Source organism: Rhinolophus hipposideros (genome assembly GCF_964194185.1).
Source record: "Rhinolophus hipposideros genome assembly, chromosome: 5".
In the NCBI taxonomy this organism is placed as follows: Eukaryota; Metazoa; Chordata; class Mammalia; order Chiroptera; family Rhinolophidae; genus Rhinolophus; species Rhinolophus hipposideros.
The window spans coordinates 55,926,171-55,940,422 of record NC_138051.1 but is presented as its reverse complement, the minus strand read 5'-3'; the positions used below and the strand labels follow the sequence as shown (position 1 = coordinate 55,940,422).

The window sequence follows — 14,252 nt, the reverse complement described above, 5'->3', positions numbered from 1 at the left end:
TCTGGCTTTCATTAGGACCTGGGGATCAAAGGGAAGGCCTGATTGACACTGGGGTCATTTCTACAGGCTGGCAAGCATGCGAGAGGATGGGGGAGGGGTGGGCATGGGGAGCAGGGGAGAGTATCAGGGAGGGGTCTGTTCTATGACCCAGGGAAGAACAAGCATCCTTTCGGCTTTGCAGAGCCCATCGCCAGCCCTTTCCTGAGAAAAATCCACTGCATCGGTGCTGTGATGACTTTATTGTCGTAATTATTACTTAGAGAACATTTGCCAGATGCTCCATGTTTGTCATCTGTTCAGTCCTCACAGGGACTGCCATGAGGGAAATGTCCAAACAGAGACGTTGCTTTGCATTCACTGTGCCAAGCACGTCTCTTACTTCATTGACTCCTATCATACTAATCCTATCCCACAGGGACTCTTCTTATCCCCATGTTACTACAAGGACACTGAAAGGCCAGGTCGCTTGCCAGATCCACTAGCCAGGAAGTGGGGGGACCGGTGTTACTGGACTGAACCGGGTCCAAACTTTTCAGTAGTTGCCAGCCAAAAGACAACTCGGAGAGGGTTTTATGAGAAGGAACTTGACCGTGCGCCTGCAAGAAAGGAACACACCGGGGATCGCTCCCAGAACAGTGGGTTTCTCAAACAAAACATCGGATCCATCTTTTTTTTTTCCTTTTCGTATACTAGATCTGTGTGGTTTTTTTAATTTTAAAAAAAGTTTTTTTTTTTATTTTTTATTTTTCAACTACGGTTGACATTCATTATTATATTAGTTTCAGGTGTACAGCATAGTAGTTAGACACAACTTATAAAGTAATCCCCCTGATAAGTCTAGTACCCATCTGACATCGTACATAGTTATTATATTATTGACGATAATCCCTATGGTGTACATCCCTGTGACTGTGTTGTAACTGCCAATTTACACTTCTCAATCCCTTCACCTTTTCTTTTATTGGGGAATATTGGGGAACAGTGTGTTTCTCTAGGGCCCATCAGCTCCAAGTCGTTGTCCTTCAATCTAGCTGTGGAGGGCACAGCTCAGCTCCAAGTCCAGTCGCCGTTTTCAATCTTTAGTTGCAGGGGGCGCAGCCCACCATCCCATGCGGGAATTGAACTGGCAACCTTGTTGTTGAGAGCTCGTGCTCTAACCAACTGAGCCATCCGGCCTCCCCTCCCTTCACATTTTCACTTAGCCCTCCTACCCCCCAACCCCCCTCCCACCTGGCAACCATCAGTTTATTTTCTGTATCTGTGAGTTTGTGTCTGTTTTGTTTGTTTATTTTGTTTCTCAGATTTCACATATACCATGTTTCCCTGAAAATAAGACCTAACCGGAAAATAAGTCCTAGCATGATTTTTTCAGGATGACATCCCCTGAACATAAGCCCTAGTGCATCTTTTGGAGCAAAAATTAATATAAGACCTGGTCTTATTTTCATAGAAAGGCAGTGAGTGAAATCATATGATATTTATCTTTCTCAGTCCGACTTTTTCACTTAGCATAATACCCTTTAGGTCCATCCATGGTGTTGCAAATGGCAAAATTTCATTCTTTTTTATGGCCAAGTAATATTTCATTGTACATATATGTACCACATCTTTTTTCCCAATCATCTATCGACGGACACTTGGGTCTTGTTTTCTTATCTATTTAGCTAACCTATGTCTTTTGATTGGAGCATTAAATCCATTTACATGTAAAGTACCATGTTTCCCCCAAAATAAGACCTCGCCAGACAATTAGCTCTAATGAGTCTTTTGGAGCAAAAATTAATATAAGACCTGGTCTTATTTTACTGTAATATAAGACCGGGTCTTATATAATATAGACCCGGTCTTATGTTAATTTTTGCTCCAAAAGATGCATTAGAGCTGATTGCTTGGCGAGGTCTTATTTTCGGGGAAACACGGTAATTATTGATAGGTATGTAGTTATTTCCATTTCATTATTCATCTTTTTATCTTTTTTTCTTCTTAAAGAAATGCTTTTAACATTTCTTGTAATACTGGTTTGGTGGTGATGAGCTCTAGCTTTTTCTTATCTGCTCTGTCTTCCCTGGGGAAAATCATGCATAGATGTTAAGGTGGGCTTTGTCATTGCATATGTAGCTGGTCATTCTACCACATGCATAGTTAGAAAACATAGCTATAAATACATTGCATGTTCAAAAATGGTGGAAAATCTCCACCTCTGGGTAGAGATTTTAGTATTATAATGAGAGTAAGTATATAATACTGTATATATATATGTGTGTGTGTGTGTGTGTGTGTGTGTGTGTATGTAACTATATATAGTTATATATATATACATATATATATACAACTATAAATTTAGTATTATAATGAGGAAAATTCATGAAGAGGTCACTAGAGTGTCCTTCAAGCTGTTTCAGCCAGTCTCAGGCGGTTTCAGCCAGTTCACCCCCTGGTCCTGCAAAATATCCTACACTTGTTCCTGAAAAACAGTTTTGGCAATCATCAATGTCAGAGATTGTGGTTATAGAAGGAATTTTAGCTGATTACATTTTGGTCTTTCTGGGAAACTCTTAGCAAATTGAAAGATAGGCATCACACAAACCTTATAAATTCTTGGATGATCTAAGTGGGCTTACAGGTTAATCAAGGCAAAGTTAGAAATTCTAAACACAAAGTTAGTCTGTGCTGCGCTACCTGCTGGGAGATATATAGCGGAGGTGTCAAAAAAATGTGTACAGGTGACTTACATTCATCTTTTGTTATTGGTATAGGAGGTCTGATAATTAAGCTCGCAAACTTGTTGCGACAATGTTGCTAACCTTCTTTTGACGTCAGGAGTATTACTCATTATGAATCTGTACCAACTGGACAAATAGTTAACCAAGTTTACTACTTGAAAGTGCTGAAAAGGCTGCATGAAAATATTAGACGAAAACGACCTGAACTTTTCGCCAACAATTAATGGCTCTTGCATCACGACAATGTACCAGCTCACACGGCACTGTCTGTGAGGGAGTTTTTACCCAGTAAACAAACAACTGTATTGGAACACCCTCCCTACTCACCTGATCTGGCCCCCAATGACTTCTTTCTTTACCTGAAGAGAAAGGAAATTTTGAAAGGAAGACATTTTGATGACATTCAGGACATCAAGGGTAATACGACAACAGCTTGATGGCCATTCCAGAAAAAGAGTTCCAAAATTGTTTTGAAGGGTGGACTAGGCGCTGGCGTCGGTGCAAAGCTTCCCAAGGGGAGTACTTTGAAGGTGACCATAGTGATATTCAGCAAGGAGGTATGTAGCACTTTTTCTAGGATGAGTTCGCAGACTTAATTGGCCGACCTTGTATATTGAGTATTACAATTTTAGTACAGTTTTTTCCTTTCTTAAAATATGTATACATTTTTTGGCACCCTCTGTATATATTATGTAGTTTAGTTTACACCAGGACTTGAGTCCACACTGCTTGTGCAGACAGCTGTGACCACGAGGCAGGATGGCCTTATGCTGGCCCAGCCTGGTGGAATTTGGATAGGTGACACCAAGTGTTCAGGGATTGTCCCTTCTGGAGGTATCTCTATGGATTGGGGAGATGGGGTTCTGGCAGACAAGAGAGTCTGAGTTGGGCTGTGGCGCAAATCACAACGGCTGTGTCTGGTCAGGCCGCAGATACTGTGCTGGGCATGCTCTGTGCCTCACAGACATGTATGCTATCTGCTGGTTTGCAGAGGAGTGGTGGCATACGTCTCCACAGTCCTTGATTTTGTGACCTTTGGCAAGTCACCTCATCCTTCTGAGCTTCAGATCTCATCTGTAAACCAGGCAGCCATACTTAACCTGCCTGTAGGTGGGATGGACCACCTGGAATTTGAGATCATTCTAATTTGAGAATTATGCTCTGGTGTTGCCAGGATATAGATTTACGTGGCAGATGGTCATTTGCATGCTCTTGCATTTGATGCTTAAATGAGCCATCTCAATGTTTAAATGTGTAGAGTTGCCTTTGCTCTCCCCTTTTCCGACTCCCAGTGTCCTCTGTGTTTCTCCCATGCACTTCTCAGCCAGTCGGACTGGGTGGTGCACCTGCCTGGCCCAGACGAGCCTCGTGGGTCCCCACAGTGTGACCAGCCATGTCAACAGCCTGAGGTCTGACATGCCTCAAGGTTAAGGGTCAGGAGTTGGCACACTGATTCCCGGCAGAGAGTGACAAGCTCACCTTCACTGGGGAGACCAAGCCATTTATTTAAAAAGTATATTATCACAAAAATGTTACACTAACTGAAAAGAAATGATATTCATAATCCTACCACCCAAACATAGCTATTTATGTTTTTTGTGGTTCCTCTTAGTCTTTATCTATTTGTATACAGTCATTGTACTTGTAAAATTTCCTGCTCTACTTTTCCCCCAGGTAACATAATTTCATAAATGGCTTTTTTTTCCTTTTAACTAACTGTATTATGTTTCACTGAGTTACATACCTGTCTTTCCCTCTTCTTGGACATTTGGTTTTTTATTTTCCAGCTTTTTAACCATCACAGATTTTAGTGCCATAAAACAACTTTCTTCCCATAAATTTCCCCTTCTGAATGAATTCTTTCGGATACATCCTCAGGAATGGGAGGACTAGGTTGATATTTTTAGGGCTCCCAATATCCTCACTTTCATAGAATAGTGTTCATTAACCAGTACCACCTGCAACATAGTAGCAGCATTCCTATTTGCCTGCAGTTTGCCAGCCCTGGGTCATTTGCTTTAAAACAGGGTTCATTATTGATTGAATTGTATAGTTATAAAATGATACTTTGTTGTCATTTTAATTGGCGTTTCTGTCATTGCTGGGGAAATTGTCTGTTTCTCTCTGTGGAACTCTAGGAGTTGGGGTCTGGGATGCTCTTGAGATGTCCCTGTTTTTCCCAGCAGGGCTCATGGTCACCCAACAGCTCTGTGCCCTCTTCTTGTGAGCTGTCACCACCCATAGCATCAGTGTTCACACTGGTGCTCCCATGACTTGCTTGAGCTGCTGTGTTTGTTGAGTTCTGTCTGTTCCTTGTTTTTCTGTCTCCTCCTTTACTTTCAAGCTGTCTCACTGCTCTCACGGTGCTTGTCTGTGCGTGGAGTGTTACAGACTGCGGAGACTGTACCTAAATCATGCGTGACCAGGATCTGAAGGGAGGACCTCCCGGGAAAGAAGGGCTTGTTGTGGGCTTTTGTGTTTGGACGTGGTGATTCCTGCTGGACTGATCAGGAGCCTTTGGCCTCCTGCTCCTCACAGGGCCCTAATAGATTAGTGGGTTTGCCTGATACTTAAATATGAGTAGCAGTGCCCACCTGCTCAGTTGAATTGGTAGGTTTTGCTGATCAGTTTATGCCAGTCAGCACCTGTCGTTTGGTGTGGGCCTTCCTCCTGCTTTCTGCTAAAGTGGCCGGTACTAGGACATTTTAATATTATTAAATTTAGAATAGTTTGAATATTTTAAAGCAAACCTCAGGCATCACATCATTTTATATTTAAATGCTTTAATATGCATCTCTAACTCATGATGGTTTTTTAAAAATATGGCCATCATGTATTTATTACACCTGACAGAATTATCCAGTCAGGCCTCGGGCCGTCAGCGCTGTCTGTGCGCTTATTCATAGTGATGTTCCCTGATGGACCCCCGCTCTTTTTACAGTTGTTTTTATTTGAATTAGCATCCAACTGAGGTCCCCATACTGCATTTGGTTCTTTTGTGTCTTACTCGTATGTCTCTTTTATTCTATAGCAGTTCTCCTTCCCCCTCTTTCTTGATGACTATGATTTATTGGAAAAACTAGGTCATTTGTCCCATTGATTGTCTCACAGTCAGGTTTTGGCTTAGGCCTTCCTTGTGGCGTTATTTAACTCATCCTTCTATCTCCGGTATTTCCTGTAAAGCAGTCATTAGATTTAAACAAGACACCCTGTCTATTGGCACTGTTCAACAGAAATATAATACGAACCACATATGCAATTTTAGATTATCTAGTAGCCACATTGAATAAGAAGTAAAAAGAAATAGGTGAATTAATTTTAATAATATTTTATTTAACCCAACCATACAAAAAGAATTCTCACGTAACATGTAATCAATATAAAAATCAATAGTGAGGTAATTTACATTCTTTTTTCATGTTACAGCTTCAAAACCCAAAGTATAAGGATTTTATGCTTCCAGCATAAAATCACCTCAATTCATTAGTAACACAATGGTTGGAATGCAATGCAATCCTGCCACAGCAATAAAGTTGTGTTTAGAGGAAAATAATCTCACATCACTTCAGTTTTGCATTAAAATGAAATAAAATGGCAAATTCAGTTCCTCAGTTGTACCAGCCCTATTTCAGCAGCCACATGTGACTAGTGGCCGCTATGTGACACACAGTGAGCATGTCCCTCCCGGCAGGATTCTGTTGGACAGCGCCAACAAGAAGCTTCGGTGGCAGTGCTTTATGGGTATTGCTGGGTACTTCCTGTTGTACCACATTAAGTCCAGTTGTTCTGTTTTTCATGATGCCAAGATTGATTAGTCGGTCCAGGTGTGCTTCCAGACATTTTTAAGGAAAAGCGGAAAGAAAATTTTGATGCTCTTTATTTAGGATGGACTAGGTGGCAGGAAGTGATTTGCAGAACTGGGACAGAAGCTGTTGCGGCTATAGAAAAATCATCCGGGGACACTCAGTATGACATTGTGGTTGAGAGTCATTCTGCCGGGGTTTGAATCCTGACCCCACCACTTACTAGCTATGTGACCTCGGGCAAGTCACTTAACCTCTTGGAGCCTCTGTTCCTTAAACTCTAAAACAGGAAAATAACAATACTTAGCTCATAGGGGATGGTGATGATTAAATGAGATAATGTGCATACAGTCTGCATTGTGTATCGAGTAAGTATTCAATGAATATTAATTAATGTTATTATGTCGTTATAAAAACACAGGTTCCAAGGCCTTGTTGCTAGAGAATCTAATTTGGTAGGATCTGTGGTGGGGCCTGGGAATCTGCATTTAAATAAGTTCTCTAGGTGATCTTGAGTTCCTGGACGGCCTGGCCAGATCCCTTCCTGAGATCTTTCCCTAGGGTGACCCTTGGCTCTGTCCCAGCCCCAGAGGAACACATGCTGCCTGGATATCCCAGCATCTGTCAAAGGGCAAACGCCCGGTAGAATTGCCAGATTTGGCAAATACAAATCTCCTAATTTATCTGGCAAGCCTAAATCCCTAATTCAGATAAAGTTGTAAGCCACTATTTACATGGGAGATAGTTTTTTCTCTCTAGGTCTCCACTCCTGTCACAACAATCATATGGTGACAGAGTGTGGAATGTGAGGACAAAAGTATTACTTTAGAATTTTAGAGATGAGTATAATTAATGGGTCTTTATGTTTAAATTAGGGACCATGTCTAGATTTTCTTGAGCCTTTGAAGGGGCCATCTTGTATAAAATCAAAGAAAGGGGTTTTAGGAGCCATCTTGTTCAGTCTGCTCATTTTGCAGGTAAAGAAACTGAGGCTCGCCTAGAGTGGGGGAAGTGAGTTGTCCAAGGTCAGTGGCAGGGCTGAACTGGAACCTAGCTCTCCAGTTTCTGGCCCAGCATATGTTCCTCTTTGTCATCCCACAACACTTGTTTCTGTCCTCTGCCACCTTAGTTGTATGTGGGGGGGAGGTGACATCCAGGGTAATCAGGGACCTGGGCCTAGAGTGTGAACAGAGGCTCTTCTGGTGACACTTAAGGGTGGTTCCTGCCCTTGTGATCCAAAAGGATGAACTTAGCAAACAGAAGCAAAGCCAGTCCCTGGTGCTGGCTGGACAAAGCCCCGGCGTGGGGATTCTGCCACACAGGGGAGCTGAGGGTCAGGTTCAGGAGCTGCACACATTGGCCTGGCCTCATGACACACAGAGCTGACTGGGCCCTCCTGCCGGTGTCTTGCAGAGTGTCTGGAGGAGAGCTGTTTGACTTCCTAGCCCAGAAGGAGTCGCTGAGTGAGGAGGAAGCCACCAGCTTCATCAAGCAGATCCTGGATGGGGTGAATTACCTTCATGCCAAGAAAATTGCTCACTTTGATCTCAAGGTCAGTGAGGGGGGTGAGGGGACAGAGTCCGTTTAGGATAGAATGGATCTCGTCTCTCCTGGTATAATTGCCAGGAGGGGTCAGCACCCACGTGGCCCTGCTCCCTCATCTTACAGTTGAAAACTCTGAGCTCCTGGGAAGGAAGCAAGGCTATGGAAAGTGTCCACCTGCCCGTTTCATCTCACATATCAGGTTTTTTTCACATAGGGCTGACTGCAAGAAGCTTCTCCATCAGACCACAGGCACCTTATTTCTTTCAGGAGCAGATGGGGTCTAATTTTTAAATAACTAGACCAATGACCAGAAACTCAAACCAAACGCATTTCACAAGACTGAACTTTTCAGTAAGCAAGAGCTAACTCCTGAGCGGGCAGAGCTAGAAGCATTCAGAGGGCACGGCTGAGGTTGCCGGCTCTCCGGGCCGGGCACAACACAGTCTCCGGCATCCCTTGAGCAGAGTTTATAAATCTCGGATCCCAGGGCTTCTGGTTGCCCTTCCTCACCTCGCTCCATACTGTGGCCATCAAACTCCTTGCAATGACCACTGACCTTCAGGGCTGAGAAAGTTCACCATGACCACATAGGACTTCATAAAGCAAGAGTGTGGTCAAAGTAGAAGCATTGCATCCCATAATAAGTGAGCTCTGTTGTATAGACTGATGAGTCTGTACAGACACCCAAAACATAAAGATCTCTAACCTGTGATCAGAGGGACCTGTTTGCCAGGGAGGAGACCCTCTCATTTTTCAACCCATAAATTCCTATTGTGTTTGAAGTCATAACCAGGTGCCTGGGCACAGATACAGACACAGAATTAACTGAGGACCTGTCTAGGCTTAGTTCTTCTTTTTCAGGGAACTTAGTGCATGAAGAAAGAAAGATCAACAACTCCAAGTGCTGTGATCGGCGGAAGTACATGAGGGGCTGGGGAGCCTAAAGGAGGGGGCATCTAAGTCAGACTGGGGTATCTGAGAGAGCTTCCTGGAAGAGGTGGTATTTGAATTAAATTTTGAAGGACAGGCAGGCATTATCAGAGGGGAAGGTCCTTCTTAGGAAGAGAGGCCAGCAGTGTACATGGTCCCAAAATAGCACAATGCATTCAGGGAAGTACAGGCAAAGGGTGAATGTACTTACTGAATGGCTGGAGAAGAAGCTAGGAGAGCAGGAGGCAGACCCAAGGGTGTGGGAACTAAGCAAAGGGGGTGGACCTTTACCCTGAGGGATAGAGGGGCTAGGTGAGCAGGGAGGTGAGGTGAGCGGGTCTGTGTTTCAGAAGGATCCCTCTGTCTGGGAGGATGGATACCAGTGGGGACAGCCTGGAGGTAGTAAACCACGTGAGATGTGGTAAATACCAAACTAATTTGAGAAGGGGGCCGATTCAAGACCTATCGTAGAGGTTGAGCTGAGTATTGATCAGGTACCTAATTAGATGTGAGAGAGGAAAAGTCCAGGATGACACTCAGGGTCTGGCTTGAGGGACTGGTTCATAGAGGGTGTGGCATGCCCACGGTCTCACAGAGACTGCACCAGGTCGTGGGCTCAGTTCCCGCACACGAATGTCACTCTGCCCTCACTTTGCCTCATGGGGTGACTTGCTGTGAGTCCTCTCAGTATGTTCCCCCCTCTTTCTGATGCTTGTCATTTCTCATTTGAGTTCCTCCAACAGAAGGCCTTTTGAAGAGTTTCACTCAGGTGTCACAGCGTAAAAGTCGAGGTCACCCAGGAAGGTGTGGCCTGGGCAGGCCTTTGGACCTCAAGGTGGTAACACACCAAGCAGGAAGCGGTCTACCTGGATTGTACCTGTGTCTCCTTCCTGGTAATACTCTGGACAGTAATTTGTTTTCATGTCTTTTTTGGATGGTAGGCCAGCTTCAAAATGAGCTCTTTTGTCTGTTCTCCAACAGGTCTGGGAGAGGTGTGAGGAGTTGTGGAGGCCCTCGGGCCCTATGACTAATTACAGCAGGTTCGTGTTGTTTAGTTTGCGTTTTGGCAGCTTGCTGCGGTAGGGATGTGCTGGCTGGGAGTTAGCCAGGTCAGGGTTTGACCCTCACTCGACCGTGTACCAGATCCAACTGAACCTCAGTTTTCAGCTTCAACACGAATAATAATACCTGCCTGGCAGAGTTGTAAAGGTTAGAGAGAAGCAGCATGAAGTGCTGAATACAGAAGAGGTGCTCTGCAGTAGTAGCCGGTATTGTTATTTCCCTTCCCAGAATAGAGGAAAAGAAAACACCACTCTTGTTACAGTGTTTGGGGCCCCAATAGACTAGGAAAACAAAGCCTGTTAGTGCAATTCTAAATTGCTCAGCAGAGAGCTGAGATAGGTTGCTAGGTGGGGTTGCTAGTGGGGGATCTTGTCTGGCTCCTGGGCTCAATCTGGACATTTTCCGTGACCTGGAGACAGTCTGGATTTCTCCTGGATGCGCGTAGGGTAAGGACGTTGCTAACGCCCACCCCAGCCTCGTATCCTTAGAGTTGTGTAGACTCCGAACCTTCTGGCTACCCCACCAGGGGGTCCATTGGCCGGGGTCCAGCTGGACAACTTCAGGAAGTGATGAGTAGCTGGAACTCAGTGAGATTCCCTCATGATTGGGTATATTTCGTGGAGCAAGAATGTGTGTATGTGTGCCCCTGGGTGGGAACTTTCTGCCAGCTGGAGGGGGTCATGCCAAAGTTCCAGCTAACAGCTTAGAGGAGGCTTCTTAGTTTCATATCGTCTCCCACTGTATAAAATTTGTTTATATGAATACATTTTTGTTCCTGGTTTTCATTCTTGTTGAAGGGCCTCTGTTTTCCTCTCCTCAGTCAGGCTAGCTTTGCTGACCCATGAACACAGCCGTCATGTCTCCACTCCCTTACCTGTGACCTGTTCTCCACACTCACTTTCCACCTTGAAGGAGCAGGTGATGGAGAGGGTCAGCTCTCTGGCCTGCCTTTGCAATAGGAATGACCTCTCCTCCTATGTTCAGTCATTGTGGTAGGGACAGTGAGCCTGTGTCCCTTCTTACGACATGCTTCCAGCCTTGTGGCAGAAGGCAGATCAAGGGACAAATTCATGTCGAGAAGGAATCTTGGTAAACAGGTCATGGCGTGCTGTTGCCCAGAGATCTGTGATGGATCATTATCACCCGTAGGCTAAATGAACCCATTGTCAGCGTGGTATTCAGGCCTTGCCTATCCTACCTCAGCCTTGATTCTGGCCTCATCCATCTTTCCCCACTCTTGTTGCCCCAGGCAACAAGACAACATATACTGTTCTGGCCTCCCTCTTCTTATGTGCATGTTGTTCCCATCCAGCAAGCTGCTGCTCTTCCTTTTCTCCCCCCAGGGACATCCTGCTCATCCTTTGAGGTCCAGCAGAAACGCCATTTCCTCTGGGAATCCTTTCCTATCCGTGTCACCTCCCAAGGCGGAACAGAACTAACCTGCCTCTCTGCTTCTCTTGCCCTTTGTATAGACTGCTGCTGACAGCATTTATTACTGTGAATCACCTTCTGCTCTTTGAGTCTAGCACAGTGACTGACACATGACAAGTTACTCAGGGTTGAGAAAATGAGTAATGAATGAATGAATGAATGCCTCAGTAAGACCAAATACACACATGGATGGCAAGAGCCCTTTTACGTCACCTGGAACATGCAAAAGAAGTTGCAGGAAGATTTCAGTTCAGTGATGTGAACATTTATTGAGGGATTATCTTATGCCAGAGGGTAGAGTGACGAATACCAATGTGATTTGGTACCTGCTTTCCAAGGGCTCACCCTCTCCCTGGAGATAGCCACAGTGGGACTCACTGGGGAGGCCACCTGAAATAAAAGCAAGCCCGAGAAATGTTCACTTCTGAGGGGTAAACCATTTGCCTGGCAGAGTGAATGCCATCCTGGTACGTTGTGTTAATTCACCACAGAAAGGCCTGCTGGTGTGGGTCGGTGGGACTGGTAAAGGCAGATGATGTTGCCCTGTGTTTACGTAGATGGAAGGGACACTGGGGCTGACTACCCCTCAGCACTGGTAGCACCAGACGTGCCTTCAGGCACGCCTTCCGCAGGACGGATTACCAGGGATGGTACCAACGCTACCCGCGGACCTCACCCTGGTATGCGATCCCAACACAAATAAAGGCCTTGTAGAGGGCGTTTTTGTGTGGTTTTGTGTTTATTTTGGATTTGGGAGTTTCCTCTCTGAGTAAGGGTTTGTCCCCACACTCCCCACAGCCCTAACCTGATCCAACTTGAGAATTCAGAAATGGAAGGTAGTCTGTGGGTCTGACTCGTGTTTTAAACAAAAAGAATAAGACATACCAATTGAATCAAATTGTTTGCAAGCCAAGAACCCAGAACTCGGAAGGGGCTTTTTGATTTATAACAGCGTTAAGAGGAGTGAATTCCTGAGCAAGATACTCCAAAAATCCAAATTCCTTCATGCCCTGATCATCCTTTGAGCTGTTCTTATGTTCATGATGTGATGGGGTCTGCACATCAAGCTTTCATAAGAATGATACTAATAATACTTTAAGTATAGATGGTACGTTCTAGAGAACAGCATGCTTACATCTGTTCTCTCCTTTGATCGTCATGGCCGCCCACTGAGGTACAAAGTATGGTCATCTTTTTACACACGAGGCAGTTGAGATTCAGAGAGGTTAAGTAACTTGTCCAAGAGCGCATCGGTATTAAATGACAGGGCTGGGACTTGAACTTAGTGAGGAAACATTAATCAAAGCTGGGTGTTAGCTTTTATTTCACCAGATTCTAGCAGTGCAGATTTCTTACTTCCTTGGGTCATGCCTGTTACACACAGTTAATCCTGAGGTCTGCACTGTGTCCTAAGTTTACACAGTTAATTTATCATCTGGTTATATATTGTATTCTCTAGTAAGTTATTGCTCATACTTAAATAAATTTGTATTTTATTAGTTGCCATAAAATATGCGTGCATTTGAAAGTAGAATTTACAAGAATGAGACTATTTCCACACTCCCACCTAGGGGGCATGGAGTGGAGGTGAGACTTGGCAGAGATTTAACTGTCAAGCTAGTTTAGGGTGAGACTGGAAAGGTTCAGGGCAGACCAAGGGCTTTGTATGTGCAGTCAGAGCCATGGAAGGTTTTTTCCCTCAAAATTTTGTATTGTGAAAACTTTTCAAAATATTTGAAGAAATTGGAGAATACGATAGACACCATTACTCCCTTCTCCTAAATTGAACATTTGGTCACATTTGTTTTACCTCTTTCTTTCTTTAAAAAAACAAAAATACTATATTTATGTAAAGAGTAACACACACACACACATATGATTTTTAAAATTTTTGGTATCATTTGAAAGAAAATTGTAGCCATCCTGACACTTCACTCTAAACACTTCAGTATGTATCTCCCAAGATTAAGGTCTGTCTCCTAACAATCCACAGTGCTATTGTCACACTTAAGAAAATTAACAGTAATTTATGGAAGACCTTTAATTGGTGGAGAAACATGATTCAGTTTTTATTTAAAAAGAAAATTCTCCTAGTAGGGGAAAGGATGGATGTGAGAGAATAGACTAGTTGGAGATATGATAACAATGTGGGAAAGAGGTGAACCAAAGATACCCCATAAACATTTTTAAAAAATGAAGTTGATGGTCTTTTATGCTATTATAAAAAAATAATAACTCATAGAAAATACAGAAATGTACAAAGAAGTTATCCATAGACTCTCTCCTCCAAAACAACCATTATTAACATTTGGTGTATTTTCTCCAGCTTTTTATGAACAGGTGTGTGTGTGTGTATGTGTTCTCAGGTGCTTATAAGGTATGCTACTTTCATGATATTCTCTCCTGCTTTTTTCATTTTGTATTCTCACCCAAGCAGACCACGTGTGTGCTGGAGTATTTTACTTTGCTGTAGAATCTTTTTATACAAGTCCTTCCTGATTTCCTTACCATCATGGTGTGTTTTGAGAGGTGGACCCTATTTCCGGTTCCTTTGTGCCCCAGCTTCATACTGTACCCGATGGGTACATCCTCTCAGCCCTGCATCAGACTGTGAGCTGGAGCCCTAGAAACGCATGCATGCTGGCTGCTTTACCAGCTACTGCAAAACCACCTTGGGGTAACCTGAGGACAAGTGAAGTGAGGACACTGAACTCCTGAATGGTCGAGGGAAAGAACAAAATGTGGTAAAAATTAAACT

The 14,252-nt window shown here is 43.9% G+C and overlaps 1 protein-coding gene across 10 annotated transcripts in view; it reads left to right on the top strand.

Moving 5' to 3' along the window:
- The window catches only part of DAPK2 (death associated protein kinase 2), a 114,983-nt gene that overhangs the window by 61,576 nt on the left and 39,155 nt on the right, over positions 1-14,252 (top strand). For 9 of the 10 annotated variants that reach the window (XM_081049488.1, XM_081049490.1, XM_081049495.1 and 6 more), the window contains one exon: positions 7,940-8,078. In XM_081049488.1, coding sequence (XP_080905614.1) covers positions 7,940-8,078 — 139 coding nt within the window. Of the gene's footprint in view, positions 1-2,756; positions 3,281-7,939; positions 8,079-14,252 lie in introns of those variants that run through there. The other variant, XM_081049497.1, reaches the window with a different exon arrangement.